The sequence below is a fragment of the Crocodylus siamensis genome, chromosome 4, assembly GCF_052110815.1.
Source record: "Crocodylus siamensis isolate JL-2025a chromosome 4, ASM5211081v1, whole genome shotgun sequence".
Lineage (NCBI taxonomy): Eukaryota > Metazoa > Chordata > Crocodylia > Crocodylidae > Crocodylus > Crocodylus siamensis.
In genome coordinates, this window is record NC_143398.1 from 122,079,079 (window position 1) to 122,103,686 (window position 24,608).

Here is a 24,608-nt window from a genome sequence, read left to right on the forward strand (position 1 = left end):
TCTTGGTTTATCCTTTATGGAGAGGCTTTGTTCTGGATGTTTTTGAAGCATTGCATTTCTTTTGAAAGGTTTCAACAGAAGAACAAACAGCAATGAACTCAAAGAACAAAGGGTTGTTTCTTTCTTTCGTTCTTTTTCTTTCTTTTTCCCCCTAAATTGTTTCATCTGATGTCTCTCCTCTTTCAGGAAGTTGATGGCAATAAAGTGATGTCTTCATTTGCCCCGCACAACTCATCTACCTCACCCCTGAAGGCAGAAGAAGGTGGGCGTCAGAGTGGAGAGTCATTGTCCAGCACAGCTCTGGGAACTCCTGAAAGGCGCAAAGGGAGCCTAGCAGATGTTGTAGATACCCTAAAGCAGAGGAAAATGGAAGAGCTCATCAAAAATGAGCCAGAAGGTAATGCGTGGGGAATTGGACAAATTTTCTATGTTTTTTTCTCCTTTGGGTATCTTATCTTCTCCCCATTTCCTGCTTTCTTTGTTTTTTTTGCTGGCAAAATTAAACCCTAGGCTCATGTTCATTAAGAATAATTTCCAGGAGTGTCCTACTATTTTCAGCACTTGTTCAGCTTCTCCCTCATGGACCAGTACTTGGCTCTGTAAAGGTGAGCCAACACCACCACTCTATAAACCTCAAGTCTGCTCAGAGCAGGACAGTTGGTATGGTGTTAACTACAATGGTGACAGCCTGTGAGTCATCTACATGAGGGCTGCAACATCATTATCACCTATGGAACTGGAAACAATATTATTAATGAAGGCACATTTCTGAAAAAAATACATATATACTCATGTAGACACAGCCAGTATTTGAAGGACAGAATGGAGAATTTGGTATACATGAGAGCTCTTGGATCAAGTGTGCCCTCATTCATAATCCTGTTTATCTACAGTACAGACACTGTATTAGCAGATTCAGGACAAGCTTCCCCTACATCCTTCTAGCCTAACATTTGGGGATCACTTCTCAGATTTGAGTTAGTACTGGAGTCTGTACCTATTCAGTCATCTGCTACATACCAATGGACATCACCCTTCACAGAGACCACAGACCAGCTTTCAGATAGGAAATATGTTCAATCCCTTTTAGCCTGAACTAGATTCAAGCCAGTAACCTAAAAGTGAAAGTCTCCAGATACCATTACACTCCCCTGAAACATTCAGAAAATATAATTGTAGCTGTTTTGACCAGCTTTATTTATTTCAAGGCTTCCTGGGATTCGGTGCCCTTAATGTGAACCTACTGCTACTTCTTTCTTAATTTTCCTTGCAGTTCTAATCACAACCTGAATTTGTGTCTGTACATCCTTCTGTAAAAATTTATTTTTAAAAGTGGAAAAATCTTACCCTCAAAGCCCTCTGTTCCCCACCCCACCCCCACTTCTCCTCCCCAAAATACCCTCAGTATTAATTGATGGTGTTTGTCATTTGAAAAGTTGTGGCAGAAGTTTGGACAACTTCTATATTTAAAGAAAACTGGCTTGTGAAACTACAAATGCAAGCATAGCTCCATTCTTGCATATTTGTACACATGACTTAATTGTAAATTAGCCTTCTCCTCTTGAATGGGGCCTTCAATGAGAGTCTGCTGGAAAACAAATGACGTTTAGCATTTTTTTTAAAGTATTAAATAAATTGGAACATTCTGGTTTGCATTTATGCTGACTTTACAGCCATGACCTATCTTGTGCCTTTGAGTGGAAAAGACCTTCTATATTGTGCCTATGTGTAGGGCAATGGGGAAGAGAAAAGGCCAGATTATTTATGGGATGGGGGGGAGAAGGGATTTCTGGGCAATATGTAAATACAGTGTTGAGTGGGAGGTTGTGCATGCTCCACAGACTCCATTAAGGAAAGGCCACAGTTAGACATGAGAATGGTTACAGAGCTTGTGCATTATCTCAGCTCCACTAAAATGAATATATACAGTAGAAACAAAAGAGCTACAGCTTTGTGAAGAGATTGGGAAGGGGGAGGGGGAGAAGCAACTGAATGTTGGCTTTACAAATGTATGCAACAGAAAATCTTTTCTTCCCTCTAGCCATTGTTCTATTGTCTTTCAAAGGCCATTAAAATGAACAGCAGGTTGTGATGAAAATTTCATTAAGCCCTACTTAAATCATTATAAGGGTGCCATATTCATGTCTCTGCTTACTCCCCATCCTGGAAAAAAAAAAGAATAGAAAAGAGGGTTACTCCCTCCTCCCTAAAAGCTAACAAAAGTTCAGAAGTTAGAAGGGAATGGGAATTGGGATATCAAACAAAAGGAGGCCACTGAGATGAGGTGGCTAGAAAGAAAATTAGACTTGCATAAGAGCACTGAAAGGGGTGTGTGGGGGGGGGGCAGGGACATGTCATCTTAAGGAGCCCACCCTCCTTCCTCCAGCCAGTTTGATTTTTTTTCCATGAGCTAATAGGGAGGGGAGGGGAAGCTGCACCCTCAGTTCTCCACCAAAAGCTAGCTTACTCTTGTTACCACTTCCACTTTCAGACATTCTTGTAACTACTGTCAGGTTTTCTTGACACAGGTGAAGTGTGAAGATTCCTGCCACTGCTAATTGTTAGTCAAGTATCATATACATGTTTTCTCTATGTGTAGGGGCATTGATAAGTGGTGCTCTGTACTCTGTGCAGATAACAACAGTAGATGGTGCTGTATGTATCAGTACCAGATTTACTCTTGATAGTTTGCAGACCACTGCACAATGAGGTTACGGTTTTGGTTAAGTATTACCATTGTATAAATAGTAGTAATAAAACTCCTTGGTTTCTCTCTGGGAAGAGAGAAGAACCATTGTGCCAGTTATGGAATTTTCATTGAGTACAATTTCCTTGAATCTTCATGAGTCTAGAAATGAGAGAGATTCCCATTTCTTCGTACACACACACACACACACACACAAGCACATACACATTTATATATTTTGCCTCATACAATGTGCTGCACTTTTTGTTTCTGTCAAATGAAAATACATTTAGAGTCACTGTAGGAAACATGTTGGTAAAACTTTCAAACAACAAACTAGGAGCAGATTAATTCTTAATTTACAGAAGTGACTGGGACCTCTAGAAGGGTTCTGACAGAGACTTTTGACTGAGTTGTGCATCTGAAGAGTTTACCACAATTGTGAAAGTCAGTTTTGTAACATTTACACCAACTTATTGTAATGCAACATCATCATATTCTGAAATCAGTGTCACAATATGGTAATGAAATTATATGAGATACTGTAATTACTGTGATACTATGATGTGACGTGATGCAGTGTCATAGTATTGCTTATATCCCAAAATATAAATTAGAACCCCAGATAGTCTAGTAAATTTTTGTTGTAGGATATTAATTGTTTCTTCAAAATTGGGACAGCAGAGAAATGTAGGATAGGCAAGTTTAGGGCCTGATGCAAAGATCAGGTGTTCCAAAAGAATAGTACAAGGACTGAACATGTTAGGAAGATTATTTTTTTTTTAGCAGAGAGGAATCAGCTAAAGACAGCATACATGTCTCTTAGAAGATTATCATAAAACATTGCAAGCTATGCAATTTGACTGCAAATAATCATCTGCAAAATTGTATGGAAATTAACTATTTTATTTGTCATGTTGCTATGCATGTACTGTGTATGTGCACACATGCTGATTGGAAGAGATAGCATTGCTATAGAATTATATAATGACCTAAATATTGTTTTTGCTGAATATTTTCACTTGTAAAACCCCCATGTGGGGAATCCAACTTATCTAGTCATTTCAGAGATATGTACAAGTTTGTCCGCTTGCTTTCTGTTCATAGATAAAGCACCTGCTTTTTTGTGATTTCTGCTTTATTTTGGGACCCCATTCTCATTATTTTTCTCAGTGTACCATTTTGCTCTTCCCTTATGCAACTGTGCTATGGAGAATAAACCTTTCCAATGCGTAAATGTGCCTCACTTAACAAATATTAAATCTGTGGAATTTTACTCATTGAAGATGCACAGTATTTTTCCCCACTTCTAAAATTCTGCAGAAAATCCTTGTATGCTGCTTTAGTATTCAGAACCCCAAAGGCATAAACCTATTACCAGAGTCATACAATGTTATTTTACATTAAACATCCCATCCTTTCTAAGTTAGACTTCAGAAAAGGAGTCAGTCCCCTTTCATTCCTGGTATACAATAATGAAGATAATGGAGTGGGTTTGGAGAAGCCTTATATACTGTGACAGACCTCAAGCCCTTGCCCTAAGGGTCGTCCTTCGACCATGGGATTCCTTTTGCAACTAAAATCATTAGGCGAATGAAGTACAGACATGTTTTTTTCCCTCCTATTTTCTTAAGGCATCAGAGGATAGCAGAGACTCTCTGTTTTCTCTTCAGTTATAGAAATGAAATGGAATCTCTTTGAAGTCCCTGAGCTTGACACAAGTTCATGAAAGCAAAGACCAAAGCAGCCACTTAGCTTTTTTTTGCACTATTAATGGGATTGGATTCCTGTATTTTAATTTATGCCCCCCACACTTGTGGAAAATTAAATCTTTCTTTAAGTTAATGGTGTGCCAAAAATTAGCAATGGGCTTAAGTGCTTTTTGACTTCTTATTTCCCAGAAACTTTTAAAAATTATTTTGAGTTATTCATCAGTTTTTGATGTAGCAATTTCTGTACCCACAAATCTCAGAACTTAAGCTTTTGGAAGGGCTATACAGTATGCAAATGGATGCCTGGACATAAAGCACCTTGCAGACATTAAACAATCAAACACTGTCTGTGTGTGACTACATGTGTACACGTGGGTGCCCAGTCAATCCTTTACAGTGGCCAATGCCCTCTCCACACTTAAACCCCTGTTAAAAGCCTTTCTACTACATTGCAAACAGGGAATTGAGTTAATTTTTTGCAGTGTCTATTTTTGTTTCCCACCCCTATTTTCTGTCTACCAGTTTGTTTCTACTTGGCTCCTCTGAGCAGGTGTCATTCTTAAGTGTTTGGAAAGCACATAGCACATTGCAGGTGCTACTGTAAATAAATAATATAGAGTTATAGCAATACAAGTATAAATATATAATGGATATATGGTTAAAGGGGTTATTCTGACATGTGTTTGGATGGCTTTAATAGGTGATGTGAATATTATAGTCTCATCCATTGTAGTGTGCTGCAATGCTACATGTAATTATTTTGTGGGAAAGAAAGTGATGAGAGAGGCCCCTGGGGCATGATTTTTGTCTTCTGAACAGCCCCTGAAGGCTATTTGTGTTTAATGTTTAAGTTTACATTATAAATCACAACACCTGTTCTTGTGGTAATTTAAATAGCTGTTCTTTAAGCAGTTTTTTAGTCTGCAAAAGTGAACCATATTGGATTCAGACTCTCTAGTTGAAATATGAACTCAGAATATCCTCTAATATTATCAAACTTTTAATCACCACCTCTTATAAAGAAATCAAGAGGTCTCTCTCTTCTTAAGCCATAAATTCCAAAGCAGGCTATTAATGGGCCCAAGAAGGGAGGCCTTTGAAATGCAGACTCTTGTTTTTAAATCACATCTGATGAGGTGGGAAAAAAATAAAGTGAACAGATCCAGGGGAAAAGCCTAAGGATACTCTAATTGGCTGAGGTTTGAGTTTCTTTTGTTTGGTTCCTCACTATCCCTTTGACAAAGTACATGCTGAAGAGGCTTTGTAATACTGTTCTACTGAAGGACAAACAAGGGTACTTTTCAATTGAGTACTTTTAAGTTTTGTTCCACACACTCCTGCTGCTGAGGAAGGATGCTCCAAGAGCATTGTGGTTACATGTTCATCTATGCAGTCTGTTACCAGACAACATATCTCTTGTAGAGCAAGCCAGAATCTAACCTCCCCGCATTTCTTTCAAAGACACCACCATATGGAAATATGCATTCATATAACTGCTGATAAAAAAAAAAAGTTTATGAAACAAACCTATATGAAAAGAAGCTCTTAAATGCCACGGTGACTTAAATCTTTGTTAATGAATGCTTTAACTTTAGAACACAGGTAGCTGATTTTGAAGGTGTGCCAGCTCTGACTTGCTCAAAGTGAAGTTTGTTCATTTGTCACCTTCAGTATTTAAGTATTTTCTTCCTAATAGTTTAGCCTGATAATTATGGTTCATTTTGAATTTTTGAATGTTTGATTTTTTTTTCAAAATTCACTTAGATTCTCTTCCAAGTCTCTCTCACTTCCGTCCTCAAAGGTTCACAGCTTTTGGATTTTTCTTTTCTCTTTTGATAAAGGTATCTGAGATGATACTGCATCTTAAATATAAAAGAAAGGCACTATGGTCAAGTGAGATTCTAGTTTGTCATGGAATTCATTTTTCTGTAGAGAGAATGAAGTTCTCTCCCTGCCTTCCCTGTTTTACAGAGAAAGTCTCCTCTTATGGGTCACATAATTAAGATTTCTTTCCAGAATATAGCCATCTCAAAAGCAGATAAGCAGTAGCAATAACAAACCCTGTATCCATTATTTCCTGTCTTTTGCATTGCCATGTAAAAGAGCTTAACTGACAACTGGCTTCCCACTTTGCCAGTCCCTCTATCCAATACCACCATTTATTTGAATGCCTTTGGTGCCCCAAAAATGTTTCAGCTAAATAGGCTGGCAGTCTGTTTTCCTTGTGTGGTTCTTTTTTTTTTTCTTTTGGCAAGGCCAAGCATTTTGAGCTTCATTTTCAATATGTGGATCACTGTTGGAGAAGCCTCTGACCCAGACTGTTAATATACAAATATACATGAGGGAATGTGCCAGCTCTTTTTGTAAGTTTATGTGCCACAGCTTTGGGGGATGTCATTTATTCAAGAGTGAAGAGCCAGCCACCTGTTTCTCAGGCCTCTTATTCCTCATATTAAAGGTTCAAGCCCTTGCTGCATAGTAACATTCTAATCTGGGCAACATACGCAGCATTTATCTGAAGCCTATTTGTCAAGCCAGCAGGGTTTGTGGGGCTTTTTTTCCCTCTCCCTTACCCCCGAGGCACTTGTCATGACCGTGCATATTAAAATTAATCAGACCTCCCAGGCCTGTGTGGCTGTGTGGTTTAACATGAAGAAGTGGATATCAAGCATTTGCCCTAATTAAATAGGCCTGCTTGGTTTTGTTCTACTGGGTGCTTGGTCCTTTTTTTAATAAGAGCTGCTTACAGGCAAGGCACGGCCAGCACTAGAGTTAGTGGAGAGCTCACTTCAAAGTTTTCTATACCACCTGCGCCCAGAATACTGAGACCTGAAGAGCTCCCAGTGTTCTTTCTTAACTGCACTATTTATGGAAAATAAGTGAGAGGAAATATGGCCAAATGAGTGAGAGAGTGATCAGGGAAGGAAAGGCTAGTTGAGATGAGCAGGTGGATTGGTTTTTTGAAGTTGATTAAGATGGCCTATCATACTGTCTGATTAGCTTTAGATCTCAGTCTGTGCCATGTGCTATTCAGAAGGATGCCTTTTCTCTTCTGTTTACTATATACATGTAAAGGCCTCTGCGTGGATCAGGCTAAGTTTCATAGAAACTTTTGCTTGCTTTCTCATTTAATGAAGTTGGCTCGTAGATTTTAGTTTGATACCATTCATAATTTTTATTGTGTGTGTGTTCTACTTTGATCTTATTTTAATGTGGTTTATATGTTATTTTGAGCTGGGCATTTTACAGGAGAGTGTATCTATCTTTTGCTTTATAAACAAGCTGTATTTGAAGGGTGAACCTCCTTTAATTTTTTTCTCTTTTTTTCCATGAGATGTTATAGACGTGTAGTTTTTATGTTGCTTCAAGAAAGATCATATTGCGTGTGATATTTCTCTAATGTGAGTATTGGAAACCTGAGAAGCTGAAAACAGAAGCAGATATTATAGGGTTCATCTTAATAAATTTGTAGAATTTCAGGAGAACTGGGGCTATTCACAAATGTTAGCAAATAATTTCAGCAGAAGTAAAGTTTTAAAAACTTTAATTAACAGTAGATATTTTCTAAATAAAGTATTTCAACATTTTTTGGAAATAACATTTTTATTTTCAAGTATGCCTAGTTGTTTTTTTTAAGTAAAAAAGGTTATATAATCTGAGAATGAGTGTAATATTTCATTTTGGGTTGAATGAAATATTGCAGGTTGACCTGATGCTTTGTCCCTGCACTGAGATCATGGTTTAATAACTTTACTGAAAAAGCCATTAGTCTCAAAGTTCTAGAATAAAAGTAAAGTTGAGATTTACTTAAGAAAATCCCAGCAGTGCTTGAAAAAAAAGTGTTCAGATGTCTCTGCACTTGACAAACTGATATAAGGAGAAGCTTAGGTTAGCATTAATTTGTTAAGCATCTGGATGCTCCCTCTAAACCAGCGTCGGGCAATTATTTTGGGCAGAGGGCCACTTACTGAGTTTCGGCAAGCTATTGAGGGCCACATGACAGGCAGCCCAGGGCAGAGTAATATTAATTTTCTAAATTTTTTAGGGGCCCCGCGGGCCAGATAGAATGGCCTGTTGGGTTACATCCGGCCCCTAGGCCATTTTGCCCACCCCTGCTCTAAACTCACTAATTATGAGTTGGGGGACAAAATTTGATCCATTATATTTTAGTCAGACTAAAATCATTTCACAGGTAATTTCCATCTGAATGTAGGAATTTCTACATTGTCTCAAGCCTCAGCTAGAAACATTTTTGTGCATCATGGGCATTTTATTTTAAGGTTGATTCCTCTTAAGTTTATCATTGTTCACGTGTCAGACAGCCCTGAAATCTCTCTTCAGTAGGAACCAATAAGTATTTATCTTAAGGGAACTAGAATCTGCTATCATTATACACTGAGAATTTGCTACTTCTTCCTTATGGAAATTGTTGCAATCTATATATGGGCAGAAAGCAAACCCTACTTTTTCTGTTTCCCTGATAATTTGGCTTTCTGAAATAAAACCTGGTAGGTAAATACACCATTGATTTAAAAAAACATCATATCCACATACTAACTCATGTTGTCATCCTTTTTTTAAGAAGGGTTATTATTGTTATTACTATTTTATTATTTTATTTAAAACCTTTGTGCAACCCTAATGTAAAGAACCACTGACGCTGCCAAGCATCTGTCTGGTGCTTGACAGCATCATAGAAACCCTTCCACTGCTTCATCTAGGTTGCTATTGGTTATTTAACAACACAATGCAAACTGTGCAGTGTGGGTGTATATGAACTGGAAAAAAAGATTGGAGGGGGGAAGGAACCCTGCACAAGTAAATACATCTTTCATCCTATCTTTTGTCTGGTCTGTTTGCCGTGTGCTATTCAATATTCAATGGAGCTTGAGAATTATGCAAAAGGGTGAAGAACCTTTTCTTGACCCTTTATTCTTCTGCTTTTGTCTTTATACTGAAAGTTTTGTTTTCTGTTTGTCTTATTGTCACCTGGCTGTTGTAGAGAGATGTCATCATTGTTGTTGCTATCACTAGTGTGACATAAGCACGAATTTATGAAACGCTACTGATGATTTTGCTCGGATAAAATGGGCATCTCAAGAGGTAGAATATAAAGTTAACCATGACATGCTTCTGGGGCAGTGCCATTCTTTCACAGTGGCATTTTGTTTGTTTATTTATTTATTTAATGAGGGAATGAAAGTAGAGAATGATAGAACAGATGAGTACTCTCCCCTTCTTGCTAAATAATGTTCCTCCAGTGCCTGCGCGCCTCTGTGAGGTTTTCTGAAATGTTTAGCCTTGATTTAATTCGTATTTAAGATCTCTCCTCCCAGCACATTAATATAATGTCAATGTAGAATGCATTGCATGGTGTAATTACTGAAGAGAGCAGTAGTTGGGAAAACAGACGGTAATTGAACACATGGCTGTTTATTACAACAGGACAGTGCTCCTACGCTGGTATTTAGGGCATTAATAGGAAAGAATTGATTTGTTGTTTTAAGATGAATTCAATCACTGTTGCTTAGGCCTTTGTTTGTTCAGGCCGAGTTATGCTTTGTTTGTATAATGTGCCCAAGAGGTTTACAGACTGCAGAGTGGCATTAGTCATGCAGAAGGCTTGGGAGCAGAAAGCCATTCAAATGAACAAAGGACATTTTTCTTTTTGGTTTTGTTTATCTTCCTCTGTAGTTTTGTTACCTTCTAATCTCATGCCTCTTTTTCCCCTCTGTCTTTCCCTACCATTTTGATAAGTGCAAAGATCCATTTTTCCTTTATTTTGGGAATGGCAGGTGACAATGTTGGGAGCAGCACAATACAAATAGGAGTGGTTGCTCCCAAGTCTGTGCAGGGAGGAGGGAGAGGGGGAAAGAAAACCTGTTCAGCTTTGAATAAAATGATTAATTTCAAAGCAAACATACCTGGTATTAGATGTACCAATGCATGTCTCAACGATGATGGTTTTGAAAGAGGGAGCCCACACCTTTTGTCATTCTTGCTAGATTCCACTTTTGTTAGGCCCCATTCAGACATCTATCATTTCTTACACTCTTTTTTTAACTGATGTGTGCCTGAGAGAGGGCAAGAGAGCCATATGCCTGAAGTTGAATTCTTGGCACCCATGTTTTGCACAGTAGGGTTTATACTTTAGGTTCATTATGTTTGTGGGGAATCTCATCTTGAGGTGTTCCTATGTGAGGGAGAGGCAACAGATGCTTTAAAACAACATTATGGGCCTATCCCAGTATGGCACTGAGGAATAGCTTGAGGTATGTTTGTTTTTTATCCCTCCATTGGTAATAAGTTCCTAAAGTGATCATTATTAAAAGAGTGGAAAGGTAAGAAAGTTGCAAGTGTCATTAACTGCTAGGAAGTTACATTTTGGGATGTTGAGACATCCTTTATCCAAGTTTTATTCTGCAGGATATTTGACTGGGGGTAAGAAGACCTATATATTTGCCTTTTATATAGCTCATCTACTACCTTTTACCATTATAAGAGCTACAGAACTGTAACTCAGATAGAGTCAGATGCCTCCAACGTATGACCAGCAACTTCACATGCATATATTGCAAAACTCAGGAAGAGATGTGAAGTTACTGCCCACCTGAGACTTTTTAACTAGATCTAATTAAATTGCTGATGCTTTGAGTAATTGGAAGTACAGTAGATGACAACTACAACAGACAACAAAAAATATAGGCATGCTTTTTCCATGCATAGAATTGAAAGCATAAGTTAGGTGCAAGATTTGCCATTTGTGCATTTCATAGGTATCTTTTTAAATATACAGGAAATGATGTAGTACCTAAGGCCTGGTCATGTACTCTAAGGGAAATTTCCTTCTCACCCAACAGAGGCAAACATTGTAACAAAAATTATAGCAAAGCATCTGAACAATTTTGTAACCTCTAAGCCACTACTGGTGCCCAAATACTTACCTGGAGAGAGAGAATTTCATAACTTGGAAGATGTTACCCTTTTTCTGGTCTTTAAGCAGGTTGCCTGGCCTGCTAGCTTCTGCAGGCAGGTTTTGATCCATGAGGAGGTCCTCAGCCAGTCCTCCCAAAGAAAAACCAGTCTTTTAAACAAACAAAATAAACAAAACAAAATGTTCTCCAGTCCTGGACACTGTGAGGGGGACTCCTATTGCTCTGGCTTTGGCATAGGACCCTGGTCCCTCCATGCAGCAAGCAGTTCAATGCACAGCCTGTTTCCTTCCCCCCACCCCAAAAATGACTTCCGTACTATTTGCTGCTTATGTGCTCTCTGGGTGCTTCTCCACCCTTTTCTCTTCCCACTGGGGTCTGCCTGGCTGGGGCAGAGCAGCCCTGTCAGCAGCCCTGTCAAGGTCCTTCCCCTTTCATCACTCCAGGGGCAGGGGCATGGCTAGATGCCAGCCAGCATGGCTTCTCAAGATGAAGGGGGCAGGGAGGGGGTTTATTCCCTCTTCTGTTCCTTCTCCAACCCCCAGGGGACCTCAGCCAGTGTCTGCCTAGCCAGAACAGAGCAGCCCCTGTCAGGGTCCTTCCCTCATCACCACTCCAGGGGCAGGGCATGGCTAGATGCCACCTGACATGGCTTCCTAAGGCAAAAGGGACAGAGAGGGATTTTATTTCCCCCTCTCCCACTAGGGAACCACAGCCAGGGTCTGCCAGCCTCAGCTGCCACCTCTGCTGCTTGTTTCTTGCCAGGCAGACCCCAGCTGGCATCCCCCAGGAGGGAGGGAGGGAGGGAGGAATAATCTATTCCCTTTACCTCAGGGGGCCATACCAGCCACTATCTGCCCCTGCCCCTGCCACTGGAGCAGCAAGGGGGGGGGGGACCCTGACAGGGGCATCAGCCCCTGTTATGGTATCCTGAGGAGTGCAAGCCTCTTCCCATTGGGGAGGGAGGGGGAGGCTGCACTGAAGGAAGAACTGGGGCATCCAGAGCTGCTACAGCCTGTGCAGGGGGGTTGCCAGCAGCAGCGGGGCTCAGAGGGGTGGCTACAGGGTCTAAGATGAATTTTGAGGTGGCCATAGCCCTCCAAGCTCCTCCTAACATCACCGCCACTGCCGCTTACCCTGTGCAGGCTGCAGCAGGTTTGCCCACCTCACTCCTGCCCGCAATGCAGCACCCCCACTGGGAAGAGTCTTGCATTCTCTAGGACACCATGACAGGGCCTGCTGCCGCTGTAAGGGTCCCTCCCCCTTGCTGCTCCAGCAGCAGGGGCGGGGGCGCAGCCAGATGCTGACCAGCATGGCCCCCTAAGGTGAAATGGGAGGGAAGGGGTTTATTCCTGCCTCCCTCCTCTCTCCCCTTGTTGGACTTCAGCTGGAGTCTTCCTGGCTGGGGGTGAGCGGCAGAGGTGGCTGTCATGGCTAGCAGACCATGGCAGCAGTCCCTCAGTGGGAGAGGGAATGGGGGAATAAACCCCCTCCCTGCCCCTTCAACTTAGGGGGCCATGCTGAGTCAAAATCTAGCTTGGGGCAGGGGTCTGGCTATACTCCTTGCTCCCTACCCTGCACAAAAGCCTGGCATGTGCTGCTTTCCCCCTCCTCCTCCAGACACACTGGCTGGGGTACCTGTGGGTCAGGGTTGAGGTTTAAAGCCCTACCCAATCATACTCAGGCCTGCCTGGGCCTGGTCACACCCTGCCCCTCAGCTCAGCTTCCCTCTGGCCTGGCCACTGAGGAAGGGAAAGGAGGCCTCGCTCTAGCACCCCGCAGTTTCTGGCCTGAGCCACTGCAGGCATGTGGCTGCATTTCTGGAATCAAAAGTGAACATCTGTTCACTCGCTAATCATTTCAAACTATGCAGGCATTCCCAACCCCCGGGCTGCAACCCAGTGCTGGGCTGTGAAGGGTCAGCTGCCGGTCTACAGGGTAATTACCTGCCAGCCCGGAAGTGACCATGGACCAGGAAACTGCAGCCCTGCAGAGCCAGGCAAAGAGGCCACAACTCCTCCCTCAGGGCATGCAGCAGCAGTTTGCCCCGCCCCCCCCCACCGAGGGGGTGGAGCTAGCTTTACCTGTGTTCCAGCTGGAAATTCTGGCCACTGGGCTCCAGTGGTCTGCTGCTTGCCAGGCCATGGCCACTTCTGGTCCACAGTTTGCCGGGCCATAGCATAAAAAAGTTGGGAACCACTAGCTTAGATTGCAAAGATTGAATTGGTTCAGCCTTGAGCTTTTTGACTGCCTGTACTTAGCCTTAAAGGGGTAGACTGCCCTGTTACAGGGTTAATTTTGAATTCTAGGTTAGTTATCTTCTAGATCGGGTCAAATCTCAAGGGGAATATTTTGGAGATAAAAGGAAGAGTCTTTAGGGATAAAAAGTCTTTTAAGGGGGTATGTCTGTTCATTTTCAATATATTTTTTAGAGTTTGTATTTATATTTTGCCAACAATACATGTCCCATGTAAATAATTAATATGTCAGAAGTCAGAAAAAAATAAAAGAAAATAAGTCAATAAGCATGAGTAGAGGAAGTATGTTTCCACCATGCTAACAATTATATATTTGCCCAGAGATCATGAGGTCTCCGCCTGCCCCCTCCCCTTTCCATGCCCCCTCCACAAGTCTGAAGAGCAATATGCTTTTTGCTAATATGTTCATGCACAAAGCTTGGGTAAAACAACTTTTCACCAATTAAACCAATGGTTCACCAATTCACTAATGGTTTCCTTTCATTGTAAGTAAATTTAAGCTCTAAAAAAGAAACTAGAGGACAGCAGGCTTTTGCTAATGATTTTCAGCTGCTACAGTTCTGGATTCCACACTGAGCTTGTGTTCAGCTTTAATCAGCAATACAATTTAACTAAATATGGAGACATTTCACTGAAGATTATTTTACTTTAGTTAAGACCCCTTTTTTATTCATTTCTCTTGCTGTTTCACCTAATTGATTCACAGCTCCTGTGAAGCTTCTGGGATAGAGGCTAAACATCAAAACACACTGCATATCACTTTACAAGTTGCACTGAAACAATCCTAAGTGATGTTCACAGGAATTAAAAATCTAATTTTGGGTAAACTAGATGCTCATTAGACAAAATCTTAGACAAGAATGGGAGGCTAAGGTTGGAACCTCTTCCTTCCACTCCAAAAGAATATCATCTCCTTGAGATATTATTTCTGTTAGCTGGTAGGTGTAGTAATCTTCTGCACTTTAGTTTAGTCACTAGAAAGGAGAACATAACATATAATGTATATGTTACATGCATTACACATAATCCTACATTTATTTTCTGTCTTTTCCATGATCTGTCTTAATCCTCGAGGCCCCTGCAAAACGAAAGCAAAATTTGTTTATGTTTTCTCATGGTACTGAATTATCACAAGGAAATAAGCTTAGTCCGTGGACCTCTACCTCTTTAATTTTTTTCTGGTGGCATGTCAGACTGGGGTGGGCAAAGTCCAGCCTGCAGGCCAGATCAGGACGAGGGTGGACTCCATTTCCCAGTAGACTCTGCCTGTATCACTGCAACTGGTTTCCACAGAGACCCCAAAAGCAGCGGAGCCATGGCAGCACAGGAAGACAGGCCAGTCTCCATATTTCCATGGAGACTGGCCCCACCAGTGCTGGCAGAGTGTATAGCAGGGTGAGGAACTGCTCTGGGGCCAAGATCTTGCAGCGGTGACAGAGCTGCGATCCACTGCCTGGATGTCCTGGGCAGGGACATGCAGGCAGCAGATTTTAGCTTTTCCCCAGCTCCAGACCACTCTGTCAGTGCTACAAGATCCCAGCCCCAGAGCAGCTTCCTGCCCAGCTGCACACTCTACCAGCGCTGCTGGGGCTGGTCTTCCTGGAAACCCTGGTCATACATTGTCATGGCCCTGCTGCTCCTGAGGTCTCCATAGAAACCGGTTGCTGTAACATGGGCAAGGGCTGCTGGGAAATGGAGGCTGGCCACCCACTGGATCCACAATATTGCCTGCCCCTGTCTTAGATCAATGGCTGTGCATGGTGAAGCCTTATCTACAGAAGAGGCTTCATGGTGACCAGCACTGCAAGTTGTTTCCTCTCAGCCCTAGCCATAGGCCTTGAGAAGGATGTGAAATAGACAACTACTAGGACAGTGAAAGATATCTGGTCACCAGTCATGTTTGTTTCTTGGCTTTTGGATGAGTTTAGTAATATCATTAGCTATAATGATGGGCAGTCTTATTCCCTAGGAATGAAATTGAGTCCACTTGCCATACTTCTATTAAAAGAAAAATGAAATGAAGTGCAACTTACATTCTTAAATCATCTTCTTTGGCCCTTCTCTAGCAGAGAGAAATGTGTGAAGAACAACAAAATGGAGAGATCTTCTGCACTTAAAAGGCATGGCAAACCTCTTCCCCATCACTTCACTTCCTCCCATGGAAATTGAAAGGAAGACACACATTAATAAACCTATCAATGCAACTTTTTAAATTATAGGTTAATAAAAGATGTGCTGTAATATTCTTGGAATTCCCCCTTGCAGTCTTCAGACTTGGAACCCTGCTTGAGTCAAAATAGTGGAACTGTCCAATCTTTCAAAGACTCGGTGCATGTCAAGCCAGGATACTGAAAGTGCTTAGGCAGTTCCAGGTAGATCTTCTGCCAGGCTGAATGTATTCAGTGAAACTGCTAGGTCTGGAGCTTCATACTGAGTCTAAATTCAGGGCTCCCGGTGTTCAAGGACACAATATGTGCCAGGAGCAAAAACTAAAATTAGAGGCAGACGTTTGGCTGTGAGAGCTGCTTGAGGGTATGTGGGCTGACAGGAGGAAGGAGGATGAATGTCAGTCACAGCTGAAAGATTGCAGGATGGCCAGAGCATCCCCCTCAAATGTAGCATTTTATATTTGTTATTTGCACCTTAGTGATGACCCTTTTTCTCTTGTTGCCTCCTACTTGCTGAGGCAGCACTTGCTGATTCGTTTTGGATGACAGCTCCATGTCAAGAGGTGCAGTAATCAGTGTTCACTTGTTAAACATAGGCCAGTTCTTTGTAGAGCGGGGTGGGCCAAGTTCCTTCTGAATTTGTGCTTCCCCCCACCACCCTCAAAAAGGTGGAGTGGAAGTTTAAAGGCCAGTTATCTTTGATATCTTGGGCCTTAGAAAATATCTCAAGTTAGGACTTCATACCTGTTTGTTTGTACACACAAGTTTTTGGTGACGTGGGCTTATAGAAGAAGGAGAAGCAGAAAGTAATGTCTAGGGGGAAATTCCTGCTTTCTCCTTCACTTTAGTGAGTATGCACTGTTCTGCAAATTTTTGCTTTCTCTCTTGGTCTATTTGTGTCTGAAAATCATTCTTCTTTGATTTTAAAATGTCACATAATTCTATTAAAGGCTATGATTTGATACTTGTCAACATTAATGTTGGGTTATGTTGAAAATCTTCTGACCTCTCTTTGCTTGTTTCATGTACAACTACCAGAGCTGCTGCTTGCCTTGCAAAACACTGTGCCCTTTTATTAAACATATATGAGATTATAGGAACCTAGTCTTAGATTACCTTAGCTCTTGTTTCCTCATCCTGATTACTTCAGATCAAGATGAAGTTTCTCTTTTTCATTATCTCTAGTCAGACAGACACATGCATAAATATGCACGAAGATATTACTATACATCTTGTCTCTATCTAACAAAGCTATATCAGGCTCCAATAGTTGGATATTGGTCCACATAGATCCAAGAAGAGAATTTTGCCTTCCATTTGAACATAGAAAGGTCTGCAAATTTTTGGTATTAGTATAATATTCTCCCTTGGACTCTCTATAGTGGATCTAACTCTGATATGCTGCTCTTCTCCATGTGCAGCACTCCGTTTGATAACAGTGGGAGTTCTGGTCTCATAGGGAGAGAAGTATATTGGAGTTGAGATTTCCTATACACAGCTTAGGGGATAATTTTGCTTTTAGTTTATTTCACTAGATGCAAACTAATCAGAGAGTAATTAACAGTCAAAATGCCAGGTCTCTGATTCATGCGGAGGTCCAGTTCTGATGCCTTTGCTAGGAGAAAACTCACGTTGAACTCAGTGGGACTTTAAACTGAATAAAGATTTCTGAATTGGTACTTACTTGCTTCTTTTCTCTGTGAATCTTTAGTGATAATCCCATAAAAGTGCTGGCTTTCATTTCTCAAAGTTTGGAGACAAATTGTTGCTTGGGTAGCTGGAAAAAAATTGTGAAATAGGCAGTATTTTGCAGGAATAATGTTTGACTTCTTACAAGCAAACTCAAAGAATGTCTCGTGTCGTGCTTTCTGATAGATGATTTAAGAATCTTATACAGTGGACCAAAAAGAGTATTGTCTTGAAATTGTCAGAAGGAAGAATTAAAATTGATAGAACTGTATCTAAATCCATCAAAAAAAATTGAGATAGAAACAGGTTTTATATCTAGGTGTTACTTATATTTGTTAATTTTTAATTAAAAACCCCAGTGCCTGGATCAGCTATATAGACCCTGGTGTTTAAAAGCATGGTTTCATATCAGAAGTGGCTAGTTATCCATCCTTTCCCTTGCCTTCCTCAGTTGTCACTGAGAGCTCCCGGGCTGAGACAGATGGCTGCTGGTTTAGTTGTGTGCGTGGGAGAGAGGAACTTCCACATGTGATTTTTTACCATTTGGTAGTAATTAGTTTGTTGTATAAATTAACATTAACTGAACCATTCTTCAGGCATTGTTTGTAATTATCTTCTTTGAGCCTCTGAGTTGTGTAAAGAAATAAAAAGCGGGGAAGAAACTGGTCCTTATTTTGTACAAAGAGAGGAATCTATCATTAAGCAGAACAGAACAACAATTATTGTTGTGTGCCTGATAGACTGAAAACTTTGAAATAACAGTTTAAAACAGCAAGCAAAAAATGAAGAGACAAATATATATGGAAGCATACAGTTCAAAAATGCAAATTCTTTTACAAGGAAATGCCATCCGGAGATTCTATCCCCCTTCCCCCTCTTTTTGAGGGGTTCAGTTTTTAGGAACAGAGGTTTTATTTAAATTCAGACACAGATTTTTGCCAACTGGGTTTCAGTATTTCATTTCCAGCTGTAAAACAATGCTAGTTGTAGAGCTTGGTAATGGGCTTAGCTCAACAATCTACACCTTTGTGCTTGCAAAATCGGTATTGGGCCATCATTAGAATAGGTTTTCTCAAAAGCTTACTGTTACTTCTAACTCCCAGTGAAATTGGAATTGTCAGGAGAACAGCTTCTCACATGGCTATTTGGCTGTTTCGGGCTCAGAGAGAACCTGGAAATACAGAGATGTATGGAAATGAGACATAATGAGAGAAATTGCCTTTTACTTTTACTAAATAATTATTTCAGAACTAAAAAGGGTTGCTTCTGGTTCATTTGTTGAAATGTGCTCAGTGCTTGGACTTGTCGAAGTTTGATATATTAGAATTAGTCACACTGTTTCTTCACTGTAGCATTTTGTAAGAGCTAGAAGTTGTGTACCTATTTTTCCTTAGCGAATTGCCATCCATGGAAAAACAGATCTGTGCGGCAAGTTGTCCATCAAAGCTTGAGGTTGGATCGGGTTTTACAGTAGTACGACTTTATTAGTGTTGCCTCTGATTTGCACCAGTGCAAAGCTGTCTGTACATTAGAAGCTTCTGACCAATACAGTGCTCCTATACTATAATATCATGGCTGTGATTTTTACAAGCAGAACAAACTGTGCCACTAAAATCACAGTTTCACTGACATTATTGCGTCTAACCCAGGGACTTCTGCCAGCACAGCTATGTCGATCAGAAATCACATCTTTTCAGACCCTACACTGACACTGATATTCCAGTAGAAGTCTCTAGTTTAAACATAGCCTAGATGAAATTATTGTCAGGCCTAAACTATTTATTTTCTAAGCCCACCTCATAGGCATTTCTCTTTTGGAAATTATAGCAAAGCAACAGGGAGGAAAGCAGTGAGACATTAACTATTTAAGAATTGCTGTACAATGTTTAATGTCCAAAGAATACATAAAACATCACTGTTTAAAAGTATAGATGACTAGCATTGATCCAAAAATTTGCTCATTGTAGCCAGTTACATAAATATAAACAGTAGCATAAAAAATTAGTAAATAATATCATCATCCCTATGGTAGACAAATCAATGTACCAAACCAAAGAAAATCCTCAGAAGCGATCTGTTAGCATTATCAAGTATCTTGATATTTAAATCAAGGACAAAGACAGAAGGAAGGAATGAAGGTATGTGGCATTTTTGAAAAATGTTCAGATAGCTCAAACTTAACAGTGCATCATCATTTCTGAAAGAGGCAGTATAGACAGCTTTAGTCTGTGGACCTAAATATTCCTAGGTCTATCAATGCCAGCCTTGGTGTTGCCCATTCTAAGTATATCAATTCTGCAGCTATACCTCAAAGGTATTTCATATATCACCATTTGTTTTTTTGCCCTATAAACATCTTAGCTGAACCAGAAATGCTGAAAAACATTTCAGGGTTTGAAGTCAGAAGGTAATCAGAATACAGATATAATTTATCATATTTATTCACATACCACATTGCACTAAATAAGGCAGGGATGGGCAGTTATTTTGGTCAGAGGGCCACTTACTGAGTTTTGGCAAGCCATCAAGAGCCACATGACAGGCAGCCAGGGGCAGATACTAATTTTCTAAATTATTTAGGGGCCCCATGGGCTAGATAGAATGGCCTGGTGGGCTGCATTTTGCCCACCCCTGAAATAAGACATGTACCTTGTTTTGGAAGACAAACTGAACAAAAAATGATTTTACCATTTAACCAAACTGTTCAGAATCAGCTTCCTCATTTAAGGCGTGCACCCCAATTTTTAGCGCTGATTTTTAGGGGGGTGGGGAAGGGCTGTGTGGTATATGAACAAGCAAGGTAATTGTTATTCCTTTGCTCAGATATTTTGGTTACTTGTGCCAGGCATAAGGGGTCAGATTCTATTTCACTCATGCAGATATGCAAATCACCTTAGGCGTCTAAGTACAATTCTCTTCCCTGCAGCTGCATGTTTCTGCAACTACCCTATTTCTGGTACTGACCTGACATGCTAAAATCTGGTTTGGGTGTCTACACTGCCCTGTAGTTTGGCACGTAGACATGCCCTTGGATAAATGGTTCTGTTTTTGGCATGGGTTCATTTTATAACCGAGAGTACCACACTCTATCCTCCCTTATATTGATATCAATGCATCACATATTTTTAATGGAACCTTTTTCATTGAACAGATTTTTTTTTTACCCAAGGAAACTGAAGCTGTCCACTAGGCTATTGAAGGTGATGTAGTAGCAACAAAGATGTGATTAGTTGTACTAAGGAAAAGTGAAGCTTAGATAGCTATGTGAGATTTTTACCTCATTTGCACGCTATGTGAAAAAACAGCCAGCAGCATTCTGTAGCTGCCTCACAGGTAGAGCTCACATTCACTTCAGTGGGATTTTTGCAAGTGCGGCTGCTGTCTGATGTGGAGTTTTCACCATGGCTTTATACAGTGACACAAATACTATTCTTTCTGACCTTTCATAGGGTTTGTTGTAATCTCTTAATAGCTAACACCTTAACCATATTCAGATTTCCCTGTTTCCTAGACTGGACAAATTTCCCTATAAAGGCTGTCCTGTTCCACTGGCATAAAATGAACTTAGAGCCAGGGCCTCCTGCCTATACATCACATAGAATATGGAAGATGAGTATAAGAAGAATACAACAAGCACTAAAATAAAAAAAAGCTCTTTCTTCCTGACGTGTAACAATCTTCATGATATTTTACATATTTTTGCCCTGATAATGGTTGTCTATGCTTGTTTGCAAAGGTTATGGGATCACTGTATAATATAGCTCCAAACCATATCTTGATAAATATTTTTGATTTAATTCTGGGATAAATTGATTTATTTTGTGAATATGCATTTTACTAGGTTTGGCATGATAGGAAGGTAGGTTTCTTTGTTTTATTTTGTTTTGGTTTTAGTTCAGAGGAAAAGGAGAGTGGGAGGGAGCGTGGGGAAGTTCTACTGACTAGAAGCTCAAAGAGAATACATTAATTAACTCAGGAGGATTGTTAGGATGCTGGAGTGAGAAAATGTAGCTTTGAAATCTAGTGATCTTTATCCATTGTTGGGTTTGGGTCAAAGATCTTGGACAAGAGAAGGGGAAAAAGGGGGTGAGTGGGAGGTTGGGTGCAATGGGAACCAGATGTTTAAAACTGATGAGGATTGGCTGCTCTGTTATTGTGTAACAGGCCCCTGTTTTTTTCCTCCCACAAAGTGTGACATTCTTTCCTGAAGTCCCCCTGTCCTTTGCACACCCGCGCGTGCGCACACGCACATGCACACGCACCCACACACACACACACAATTCTGGCTCTGCTTTTTTCCTTTGGCCTACCTTGTCGAATGGCCCTGGAAGACTAAACAGGTGTTATCTACTTTTGATTTCAGTGCATTTAAATTAATCCTGTCAGCTCAGCTGTTAAAACAACTGTCATCTCCAGCTGTTAGTAATTTTCGACTGGGCACTTTTACAGGTTGCCAAGTTCTGAGCCTGCATTGTGAATCTCTCTTTCCCTTTCTCTCAAAGCACTGTAGTAACAATTTGTATTTTTTAAAGGGGACTTGTACTGCAATGTTTTTATATCAATTCCTGTTCATTATATTTTTTAAGTAATAATATCTCAAAACCCAACATTGTCATGCCAGGTTTTGGAATAAAGACCTATGCCATGCGTTCAGTGTAGTGCATATCAGTCCTTTGTGTGTTTGTTATAGTCTAGGCATTTAAAATTTGAATGAGAAATGAATCAACCTGAGGATTTTGGGGATATGGCGGGGGGAATTAGAAGGGGCTCAGATTTTTACTGCCAAAAATAATACTTGTTTCCTGTAAGTATTTGCTTCTTTCTGTTCCATTTAAACATGGAATTTATTCTGATATTACAAAAAGAAATCTAATGTTAAAATAAATTGCACCTTTAAAAATGTTAGATTTATGATGTATGTTACAGCATTATAAATTGTTTTAAAAAATTCATATATCAGATACTAGTGACAAATTTCAGTAGTCCTTACCTAATGCTATTAATTTCTACAGGGTTGGGATCTGCAGTCTTATCTTTATATGTGGGTCAGAAAGCACTCCTATTTGAAGAGAATCAAATTCTAACAGGGAGAAGTTTCTGTATTTTTAAAGTTTTAATTTATTACAGTTATAAGCACATCTTTTTCAGCTGGTATAAATTAACAAAGCTTTGTTGACTTAAAATTTTGTAAGCTCTTCAGAAAGAATTTGAGAGTTTTATAAAGATTGTTTTTTATGTAATTGGAAAAGGGTATATTTTAAAAAACGAGCAGTAGGTAATCCTTTGTGTGCAAAGGGGAAGGATGGGGGGGGGGAGGGGGAGAAGAAGACTACAATGACCCAGTAAAAAAGGGTCCTTTGTAAAATCTTGTTTTGCATTGTCTGCCTGCTAGACAGACATAATCGGTGTTTCTGTATCCTGCCATAAAATAGAGACTTCAGATTGGAAGCCTTGTTTCTCTCAGTTTCTCTTGTCCTCTAGTTTTGAATTTGTAAGGAAAGCTGCTACCAAAGCAGGACATCCTCCGAAAAAATTTTATTGTATGTCTCCCCGCTTCATTAAAAACATAGAATATGGACATATACATGTGAACTAGCCACTTCTGATATACACATAACACCATCATCTAACAGTGAGCCAGATTCTGATCTCACTTTTACCAATGTAAATTTGTAATAGTCCTGCTAAAGTCAGTAGAGTTTCTTCTATACTTCTATCAGTATAAATATGACTTAATCTACACTTAAGTTTTGCTGGCATTTTTTTTTTGTGGATTCTGATCTCACTTTTACCAATGTAAATTTGTAATAGTCCTGCTAAAGTCAGTAGAGTTTCTTCTATACTTCTATCAGTATAAATATGACTTAATCTATACTTAAGTTTTGCTGGCATTTTTTTTTTGTGGTTAATAGGGTGAAAAAAAATCATACCCTCAACTGGGATAGCTGTGCTTGCAAATACCTGAATGTAGGTAAAGTTATAATGAGAAAAAACTCTTCTTCCTGGTGTAGGTTAATTTGTTTGTACAACTATTTTTAAGTTATACAAGTAAAAAAATCCTTTTGCTAGTATAAGGTGCATTTTGCAAAAGGGGTTTTGCTGGTATAGCTATAATAGTGTAGCCTTTTAAATGTGGACAAGCCTTAAAGTCAGTTTTATCTAGTGCCCCTACAGGTAGAAAGCTCAGGTTTCAGTATAATTCAGGGAGCAGACAGAAGCATAGCTCCCTGGTCTAACTCATGGAACTTCATAGAAAGTGTCATGAATTAGACTGACCCAGTAGATGTTAGCTGTTGGGTTGGGAGGGTGTAGGGTTGAGTGTCAGTTTGGAGCCAATCCAGTGAGAGAGGCTGCTTGTCTGCAGCCTCTTCCCCTAGCCCCATCCACACTCTTCCATCCCTGGTGCTATCTCAGGATGGGAGGGGGAAGAGGCAGGAGAGGGAGATCCATTTTGGAGTTTGCCCTGCCTCACTGGAATGGGGGAAGGGATGGGGAGATTGGAACCCCTCACTTCAGGGGGGCTTCAGTCCACCTGTCATGCACCTCTCCAGGATGGCTGAGCAAACTCCAAAGTGGACCTCCTTCCCCTGCCTTCTCCCCCTCCCATCTGAGACGGCACCGAGACAGGACTGGGCTGCTTCAGCCCAGCTGCCAGAGCAGGCAGAAGTTAATGAAAGTGCTCCACTATGGGCTGCCTTCATTTGAACCCTCATAAAATGAGGGTTAATTTGTTGTATGATCGGAGCACTCCGCAGCCGTGCACTTCTGTCTGAGCACAGCTGTAGAGTGCTTTCACGGGGCTGATCGCACAACAACTGTCATTTCTGTCTATGCCTCGATTCTAATATTTCTCCCGTGGCATTTAAAGGTAATGTCCATTTAACCAACATGTGGTCCCTTCTCATAAGAGTGCACTGGTAGAGAACACTCTGCTCTTGGGCATATGTTATTATTCTTTTATGGCTAGATAATCTGTGATCTGTTCAGAATAAAGGAAAATGCATCAGTTTACTGTCCCTGGATCCACCCAGGAGAAAGGTCATGACTCAGGGAATCGCCCGGTCTCTCCATTGCTCTGTATAAGAAATTAATTGTGCCAGGCTAATACCCAGTTCAGCATGTGCTCCCTGACACATCAGCATAGCAGTGCTGCATACGTGCAG

At 40.6% G+C, this 24,608-nt stretch overlaps 1 protein-coding gene across 25 annotated transcripts in view; it reads left to right on the forward strand.

Moving 5' to 3' along the window:
- Positions 1-24,608, forward strand: part of SOX5 (SRY-box transcription factor 5) — a 914,829-nt gene that overhangs the window by 609,354 nt on the left and 280,867 nt on the right. For all 25 annotated transcript variants that reach the window (XM_090043598.1, XM_090043600.1, XM_090043606.1 and 22 more), the window contains one exon: positions 187-397. In XM_090043598.1, the coding sequence (XP_089899724.1) occupies positions 187-397 (211 nt within the window). The remainder of the gene's footprint in view (positions 1-186; positions 398-24,608) is intronic.